The 10,353-nt window shown below is 33.8% G+C and overlaps 1 protein-coding gene across 2 annotated transcripts in view; it reads right to left on the bottom strand.

Moving 5' to 3' along the window:
• Positions 1–1,218: 1,218 nt before the first annotated feature.
• LOC111045030 overlaps positions 1,219–10,353 on the bottom strand; it is a 28,655-nt gene continuing 19,520 nt past the window's right edge. For both annotated transcript variants that reach the window (XM_039426742.1, XM_039426743.1), the window contains 6 exons: positions 8,452–8,664; positions 6,622–6,783; positions 5,098–5,219; positions 4,280–4,507; positions 2,828–2,981; positions 1,219–1,899 (listed from right to left, as the gene is read on the bottom strand). In XM_039426742.1, coding sequence (XP_039282676.1) covers positions 1,685–1,899; positions 2,828–2,981; positions 4,280–4,507; positions 5,098–5,219; positions 6,622–6,783; positions 8,452–8,664 — 1,094 coding nt within the window. In that variant the 3' untranslated portion in view covers positions 1,219–1,684. The remainder of the gene's footprint in view (positions 1,900–2,827; positions 2,982–4,279; positions 4,508–5,097; positions 5,220–6,621; positions 6,784–8,451; positions 8,665–10,353) is intronic.

Raw genomic sequence — 10,353 nt, 5'->3', positions numbered from 1 at the left:
CGACACTACTTCTGAAACACTCTGTATATCAAATTACTATATCAACTTATATTACCTGTGAAACCTCGCCGGTAGGTACAGTAGGATATCTGCCTATTTTGTCAATCAAATTCTCAAGTACAAACTAATGGATGAAATAAGAACAGATGAAAGTTGAACGAAATCTTTTCTATTGTGAGATTATAGAGTAAAATTTTTATAAACTCCAAGCAACATTTGACAATATATAAGCGAAATGACACTGATTCATTCACTCACTCATTCATAATCAACAGAACTAAAAATCTACTGAACCAAATACGTTCAAATTTTACATTTATGTTCAGTTGGCCATCTAGTTGCGCACCAAGAACGGATTTGAAAAAAAATCTTAAGATACGCCCAAAATCTGCGTTTTCCAGCGTTTTTTCAGCTTTTTCTTGAACTAAGTGGCAAAAAATTATCAAACATTTAGGCGTTAAAGAAATGAGACGGGGCCGCCGAAAACAAAGGATGGACAGGTAGAAGTTCTAAAGACCCTTCAGTGGTCACCTATTGTTATTGAATTTTGACATTTTCGTGGACTATTGTTAGATTTACCACTCCGAGCAATATATTGGTAGACCAGTGTGGTTACTTGAAGGCACTAGTGCCTTCAGCTGTAAACCAGTGGTAGCATACAGTGATTGGAAAAACACACATATTACTATCGATGACAAGTACAAATTTAGTGAAACGTACGTGGTGTGTAATGCCCACATCGATTTTTGGACGTACATTTGTTAGCCGTCCTTATAAATTATATGAGATCGAATGGGTCTTGACAAACATATGATACACATCATATATTTGCCAAGTTGTGTTCAATCTAATAGGATTTAAAAGGACGCCAAAAAATCGTACGTTCAATAAGTATCGAATTGTATGTAACTCAATTTAGTCTGTATGCAGCTTGTGAGCAAGTTGAGTTTCATCAAATGAACCATTATATATTAACCAATAATATAATGGCATTCTTTTACATAGGTTCAAGTATTAATTATGAAAAAGAGTATTTTTCAAATTTTAGCTCTACCATATCTAATTATCAAAAAATGAAATTCTATAAATCACTATTCTTTGATTCCAAGAAAAATGGATGAAATAAAACAGATTAAATTTGAATTGAATCTTTTTAATAAAGATATCACATCAGATATTTTCATAATTTCCAAGCCAAATCAAACAATAATTAAGATGTACCGGTAGGCTACCTGTTATGTAATGATTTTTTTCAATAAATAGATAATAAATAAATCTCATAATATAGTACTGTACCGTACAATGAGAAAAGTTTTGGAGAAATGTCTGTTTTTTACACCTCCATCAAATAGATAATCTAAAATATAAATTTTATTCTTCTACCACATCCAATACTAGAGTAAATATTATTAAAAAGCATAGGTCTAGGTAAATGACATTTTTATTCATGATTTTTATGATGAATTGATAAGTTGATGATTGAATGAATGCAAAAAAATACTATGTTTGAGAATCAAAGACGAGAACCTATATTATAAGTTGAAAATATATAAATTAATAAGTTGAATAACATTCATGTTGAATAAATGAATCGATAAATTTACCAAAAATGATAAAATAAATACATGAATGAATAAATTTACCAAAAATGCTTTAAGCTAAAATAAATCTTGCTTTCTCTGGCTCAGTAGATACTACCATGGTTCCGGGTTAGTGCAATTAGAGCCATAAAACTATTGTAATAGTCAAGAACTGCAAATGTAGCATCCAAATCGATCACTCCTTGAAAAACACTAATTGAATCATAAATGCCAATCAGAATACCAACAAAGCTGTAAACATCTCCTGTTGCATTGTAGTGTATAACAGAAGTGCCATAGAAAGTATCCGGGAGAGACCCTGTAACAGATACATGATAATATATAATAATTAAGTGAAACGCTATGAAAACTGAAAATTTGAAAAATTATAACTCATAAATAGCACTCTATACAACATTTCAAGTGAATCTTATTGAGTAGGTCTGTAGCCTTTATTAAAAAAAAAAAAAATACGAAAAGGTTCCATATCTATAATTTATAGGTAGGCTACATAGACCTATATCCATGTAAACATACAATTTATAATATTGTATTGTTACATTGTTACTAGGTATTATTTACTCCGCAATGATCGAATGATGAAAAAAGCGTTAATTATGCAAAATTTGAGGGAAATTATACAAAAGAATCAAAGAAAGCAGGTTCATTCGTAAACATTTCTCTAAAAGACATATATACAGTACTGTAAAAACTATATGGGGCCTATTTTGATTGTCCATATGGAAAATAGGACTAAAAACGCGGTCTTAAAATTATTTTCAAAGATATATAAGCTTAAGCTCATAATCGGTGTTTTTACAATGTTTTTTCCAAATTGCTCAATATTGGGGGAGAATTCAGTAGGATAAAAGACTGCTGCCAGTGGTAATTTGTAAGATTGTGATGAGAGCATTCTATTCTGATAAAATTTAAATATTTTTCTAAATTTCTGTTTAATTCAGTCCAGTTTTCAGCCTTTACTTGGGCCTAACACGGCAACAAACTTCTTGTAAAACACAGTAGTATATTATTAAACATGCAATTCCACATTGTTCTCGTTGGAACATTTACGCCCCCCTCATCAGTGGATTCACTATTTACTGTGTCTTACAAGAAGTTTGTTGCCTTGTTATAGGCCCAAGTAAAGGCTGAAAACTGGACTGAATTAAACAGAAATTCATAAAAATATTTCATGTACACTATAATTATGATATTTATAAATTATATGGCCCTTTCTATATACTTACTGTCGGTACAGAAACGTCCAAGCTTCATCATCTCATTTTCCAATTCATCTCGGTTTGTCAAATTAGAGTTAGATATCAGAGTTATACAATATTCATTTGTATATAGTTTAATATCGTATGATAAATGATTTCCATCATGATCCCAACCGTATATCTGTAAAATATAGTGGTTTCATAGCACATCATATTCTTCAACCTTCATCAAATTTTCTCTCATCTTTCTAAATTATAACAGTAACAGAATGCTCAATTCTCCACATAATCCGATCAAATATTCATTGACAGTTATAAATTGTAATACTAAAAAACTGAAACTGTAAATTACAGACTGAACTAAAATCATAAATCATAGACTGAAACTGTAAATCATAGACTGAACTACAAAGGAAAGAGCAATTCATTCCCTCTTCTGTATGTAACTGTATAGTAAATAATTAAATTATGTGACTCAGTGTGGGTGAGAGCATTGTGAACTGGTATTTATCTAAATTGAAAAAATACAGTACCGTACTCGAAATCATCAAAACCCCTATGATTTATAAAGAAAATTGAGAAACTATATTTTTGGTTGTTGGGCTACACCATGATTGCTTGTAATCTCAGTTTGTCAGACACTATTTTCGCAAAGTAGAGGCTATATTTTTTATAAATCAGTAATATTCAACTATTCAAAGTTGTTTTTTATTTAAACCATTGAGGAAGTAAATTAATTGACCAAGCGAAGTGAGGTCTAAGATTCAAGTCGACGGTTTGGCATTTCTCTTAATGTTTAAGTGTTTGAATGTTTAAATGTTTATATGTTGCGCATTTACGGCGAATCACGGTAATAGATTTTCATGAAATTTGACAGGTATGTTCCTTTTTAAATTGCGCGTCGACGTATATACAAGGTTTTTTGGAAATTTTGCATTTCAAGGATAATATAAAAGGAAAAAGGAGCCTCCTTCATACGCCAATATTAGAGTAAAAATCAAACTATAGAATCATAGATCAGCTGTCGAGTTGACTATAAATTGCATGCCATGACGCATGCAATTCAATATCTCAATGTAACTAGGTAAAAAATTAACAGCTGTGTAGACTATAAATTGCATGCCTTATTGCATGCCTCATTGAATGCAATTTTTATGCACTATTAAATAGGATGCAAAGAACTTATAACAGCTTGTCTGGGCGCCTAGATGTCTTCTGGTTTTCTCGCGCTGAATTCCGGAAAGCGTTATATGAAAATTAAATCTTGTGTAAGCATGATCTGATCAAATAAGTAGTTAGTGTATCAGTGTGGATGTGCTTATGGTTTGGGACGTCGTTATAACTGGGCGAGGTCTACTGTTCACAGAATACTAGTACTTATTACTTATTAAATTATTACTTATTTTGTCTGTGTTTAAACAAACAACTAATTAATATTTACACCTTATAAAGGAAAATAGTACTGTAGTTTCAGTTTACCGTTCCATTCAAATATTCCATTTGACTCGTCATCAGTGTATAATTCAAATATAGTCTATATCGCATCGTAGTGACAGTACATATTGGACGAACAAAGGAATTAAGATCTACTTTTTTCTTCAGAAATATGAACGACCAAGGTTCGATAGAATCTAGGGATTTGTTCCTATCCGTAAGTTGATGACCAGCTAGTTTTGCATGAATCATAGGGTTTGTAGCTTTGGACACCTGTAAAACATAAACATTGACAATTTGAGACCCCACTAGAGATGAATAATGGTGTAACATTATGAGTTATATAGAAGAATATAAGATTCAGTCAGAATTTCGAACTGGGCTGGATGAATCACAGAATTTGAAAGGGAATAAGAGGCCCTGTGATTACGGTAATAAGTTTGGGAAGACAATTGAATTCAAATACATAAATACATATCCATTCATTCTGTGCTGAAATATTAATATTTGATTTCTTTAAAAATTCAAATAAATAATTGTATGATATTGAATATTAATGTAACATGTTAGTAATTTTTCTCACACTAACCCAATGTTACAACGTTTAAAAATCGATTCGAAACTTGTTAAATCTACATTATACGATTTTTTTATTGCGTATGATGCCCACATGAGATTTTTGCTTGTGCGTGGTAATGGGGAGTGCGTATTATTAAAGTATCGAAACTGCTCAAATTATTAGTACGGTAACTATAAGTAATGTAATTATATGAATATATAAAAGTTGAATCATTGCAGTAATATAAAGCAGCTTCGTCATGCAATGATTTCTGATAATGAATGCATTTTCAATAAGAGCTTACTTCATATATTTGAGCATGGATATCACGAGGATCATTCCATTGCATGTATTTCTTTCCCAATCCCACTCTCAGTAAATCATTACTTATTAGAGTTCCATTACTGTATCTCACACATCGGGCGGCTGCAACAAAAAACTAGAATTAACAGCATAATGAAAAATTAATAAATAAATTTCGCCTTTCAATTATACTGGTACCGGTACAGTAATATTAAAATTGTTTAATAATTTGTTCATCTACTGATCACAGGTTTCAATTGAAATTCTTACTGGTGTTTTAATGGTGAGTTGCCCCCTGTGGTTTGGGGGAGCATTGAGTCGATCATCGTACTCAAGAATGCGTTGAAAACCAGAATTCACCCACAGTATCCATATGCTTGTCGTAGGAGGCGACTAAAATGGACCTCAAGGCAACTCCAGAAGTTGCCTTGTCTTCAAACCCACGGGATCTGCCCCATCAGGGCAGTTTCGGAGGGGCAAAAAGAGAAACCCAAGAGAACAGAGAATGGCGAAACTCCAGGCTCAAATGTGGGTCAAGAGGCTGAGTCGAGGGTGGCCGGGCGCCGGGCGCCCTAGAGGCAGTTTGGCGTCCCCTCTCTCAGCAGAAGGTAGGTCCTGGAAGAAAAAGGCCAGGAGTGGAACTCACGTAGGTCACAAGTTTGTGGGTAGAGAGGCTAAAACTCACCACTGCTCAAAGAAGGGCGGCCATTTAGGCAAAACTTCTTGGGAGAGTTTCGGAGGGGCAAAAAGAAAAACCCAAGAGAACAGAGATGAGTGAAACTCCAGGCACAAATTTGGGTCAAGAGGCTGAGTCGAGGGTGGCCGGGCGCCCTAGAGGCAGTTTGGCGTCCCCTTCCTCAGTGGAAGGACCTACAAAGAAGGCCAGGAGTGGAACTCACATAGGTCACGAGGACTAATCAGTCTGAAGAGACTGCCAAGCATATCACACTGGATTGCGACAAGGATTGCAACCAGGTGATGAATGGAATGTTAGTATAGGGAAAAACTCCTGATTCTTATAAAGGACACAGGTATTGGTTTCCCTAACTAACATACTACTTGGGAACACAATAAGCTTCGGTTGAAGTGTGGGGTTCTTGAACCTTTGGATCCTTGAATCCGCCCCTTCAAAAACAATAAACAAACAATATGGTAAGTTGTTTATTCTGAACCAAGAAACTTTTGTTTCCTACAACTATTTGAAATTTTCCATTAGATTTACTGTATCATAATATTGTTCCTCTTTTAAAAACATCTAGTTTTGATGTATAAACAGAATAACAAGCTATTGTTTGCATTTATATCACTAGGGCACGTTTTTCAGGACACTTTACTGAATCTAAATAGACTATTAATAAACTATAGATAGATTCAATGGTTAATTAAATTTAATAAGTTTCCTTAAAATCGGGCATGAACTATAATTATTGACCAATGGGAAGAACTACATGGTTTAATTAATTTTCATTTCGATCAAATACCAATTGCGTAATTTGGACTATTTCATGAATACAGTAATACTGACCTGATAGAAGAAATAGCGCTCCTACCAATGAAGCTCCACAAATGAATTCAAAATCGTCGGAGTCGCTCTTCTTCTTATAAACTCCAGCTTTCCACGGAAAATTTACTAGATTCAGTAGCTCAGTATCATTTGATTGGTACTCATGGTCTATACTACCACATTCTGTAATTCAATACAATGCAAATGAAAAATCAAATTCCAGATTTCGTGTAGATTAAAAAGGAGGCTTACTAATATTAAAATTTATACAGGTTATTTCTGAGCAAGTTATTTTATGGAATAGATGCTCCTAACGTATCCATTATAATATGTAAGTTACAAATGAATAATTATGAATCATTAAACAAGCTTGGCAAAACCCTTACTGATGACTAGATCGAGCCTATAGAGTTGTCCGTTTGTAGGTTTGTATATTCAATATGGTAGTACTGCCGTAACCAGAAATTCCCAAATAAAGATCTAAGTTCAAACCCAAGAAACATTATGATCGTATAATAAAATCAAACCCAAATGTTCCCCCTACAAAGAACAAATTAGATCTTCACCCGTGTTGAGAAGGAGTTCATGAAACTCGAAATCATTTTTTCCCTACATTTGAATAATTATTCAATTTCATTGAGGTACGCATATACAGTCAGAATAATAGATCAAATTGAGAAATAATCATTATATTTGATCAATTAATTTCTATTTAAGTATAGGCTGAAGGGTCTGCAGTTTTATGCTGGATGATGCCCTTGCACACAAGCTTATGCAATTGGTTGGGAATGCAATGAGTTGGTCAAATATCCATGTGGGATTCTAACCCACGACCAGAAGCAAAGGGCCTCACTCGTCTCTTTCCTAATTTGATAATAACATTTCTCAAGTAAAATAATTTTCCAACTTAAATATTATAGTTCTTATGAAAAAGGGTACCCACACGGTACCCTCAATTAGTTTATAGATTAATTTTAAGTTCACTTGTAACAGTAACAATCTCACAGTAAATATTTTTTGTTTTATATGGTATGAGGGTCATGTTTTTCAACCTCTGATCTCATCGTTAGTAGACTGACTTTGCTCCGATCTCATATCATAAGACACAGAGAAGCAGTAGGGGGTGACTTTCACATAGCTGAACAGCTTAAGGTGCGTACAGACTTTCGCTCTGCTCCGCAATATATGTGATGCGATGTGCGTGAATGGTCTCGTAAAATGAAATACGTCAATTGAAATGACTTCAGAAATCGTGATGATGCATGACAACTCGGATTCACAGTGCAGGTGCTTCCAAACGGCTTCTCCAGCAAATCAAATTGGTTTATTTAGATTTCGACCACCGACCATACACACTTGACTCGACCACTTGTGATTTATACCTTTTCCTCCAAACTGACATGACTTTGAGGGCAAAGCATCCATACTAACGAGAGGAGCTCTAAAACAACGCCATAGCCCACTCCAACTAAACAGCATTTTATGAAGAGGGTTTTGGCCTTCACGGCAATTATGTTAAAAAATAATCATAAGTGTGAATATAGCTTTTGGTGAAATAATTAAAAAAAAATTATTACCGGTACTCATTTTTTCCCATGATCATAGGTTGAAAAGAAAATGGTCCTTGCATATACGTAGTATATTATTTAAAGTGCATTATTCTTTTAATTCTGATTGCAAGGTGATCGACTGCATTTATAATAGCAACTGATGGAATAGCCATTTTGAGAGAATTAAAATTAAAAGGGTAATTCTCATTGCAACTTCTTTTGTTAAACTCTAGCCAATCAATAAAAGTACTGTGAGAATTTTTTTTCTTTATTAAATTATTATGGAAAATGTATAACTTACCAGTAAAGCAATCAAGAAATGTGTGGCTCCAATTTCCATTATCTTTGCAAATACTGGTTGGCGGAGTTTTTGACACGTCTCGGAAGGTGAAGCGTGGTTTACATGTTCGCGTGACGACGGTGCGTGGTCGCATGTGCTCTTCACATGACACTGGTTCACCGTCCAGAGTGCATTCGAACACAGAGTTGGAATGATTGAACATTTGACAGAGCTCTGCAAATCACACACTCAGAAATATTATGGAAAAATTGATCACACATAAAAAAGTTGATCAACTAAGCATATTTTTCAAGTAGGCCTACTATAATATTATACTAGTATTATTACATAATTTTTATGATATTAGGCTGCCATAAAGCAGTCGTTAGGTCATGTCAGGGGCCCTGAAATTGATCAATTGCGACCTGAAAACTCTGACACCAGACCTGAGAGCCAGCCAGGTCACTCGATATTATTATTACTATCTATTATTATTACTATGGTACATTGTACCAAAACATTTCAATGATTCACCCGATAATTATTGTGCTGAGTTTGGTTTGTTAATATGCGCCTATTGAAAAAAAATATATAAATTTGGTTGAATAATTACACTTTAGATGTAGCATAATGAAATTCATTACCAATGTATTGTATTGTAGTAAGTCATTTCGGTCTATTTTTTGTATGTAAGTTCAGGTTGACCATACATTATAACACTTTTTGAGAGCTGAGCCAACAATTAATTAGTTAATATCATGACTGTTAAGTAAATTCTTGTAAAAATAACGTTCACTGATATATGTATTTATATTTCAATCTACATGTTTTGTATATGGAACTTTGTCAAGCAGCCTCTTTGAGGCTCGCTTAAGGTAGGTAGCTTATTTATTCAAAAAACGTTTTTCTATTCTATCTTTTTATACTCCTCCAACACTGCGAAATCATTATTTTCCAATGTAATTTTCCAAAAGCGGCCCATATACTGCTCGTGCATTGCACATCCTGCCATTTTTTGTATTGGCACGACCAGCTTGGCATGGCACGATAAGCGCCATACACTGCAAAATCAGTTCGCTCCGTGCCGTGCTAGAAGTTGGTTGTGGAAGTGATATATTTTGGCCTGGCGCAACGGAAATCAAACCTTTCCGGATTGCCATCGTGCTGTGCAATGCAGGACGTGCTTAGCACGACATTCCTCACACACTGGCAAAATCCGTCCTGCAAGCACGGGCCAGTGTATGAGCCGCTAAAAATTATGTTCATTTCATTGTACTCATTTCTCAAATATTTTGTTATGTATTAGTTAACCCACAACAAATAGCTACTTTGATGGCTTTTCTAGGCTTATTTATTTTATACCAACACTTTCTGAGACATCAAGATGATTAAAAATATAATTATTTTAAACATCACTCGAATAAAATTATCTCATTTTCTTTCTCAGACATTTGAGTTTGTTCACTCCAAACTCTCTCATTTTGTTGTAAACTGTAGTTTTTTTAATTAGTTGATAAATGATAATTCAATAATATTTCTCTCAATCACTATCTACAGTAGCCTATAGTTGTATTTTTCTATCTATGACAAAATACTCTTCAAAACACTTCATATGTTGTCACGTTATTCTTTATATTTAAATAACGATTAGCCTCCTGCTTGGCATCAGTCGGTAAAGCATGAGATTTTGATATAATTATATAATTAGGTCGTGGTTTTTTAATAGGATTCAGTCTCAAAAATCTTGATAGGCCTAGATATGGGCTTCTCCTATAACTCTTGTAATTCAATAAAAAATAAATATATATAAATATGATACTCATACAATAGTCATGAGGAATAATAAATAAATTGCACACCATAAACGTTTCATACATATATTACACAAATAATGCAAAAAATAAATCGAGGCAAGAAATATAT

This window comes from Nilaparvata lugens, chromosome 4 (assembly GCF_014356525.2).
Source record: "Nilaparvata lugens isolate BPH chromosome 4, ASM1435652v1, whole genome shotgun sequence".
Taxonomy (NCBI): domain Eukaryota; kingdom Metazoa; phylum Arthropoda; class Insecta; order Hemiptera; family Delphacidae; genus Nilaparvata; species Nilaparvata lugens.
The sequence above is the reverse complement of the archived record's forward strand: the minus strand, read 5'-3'. Positions and strand labels throughout refer to the sequence as shown.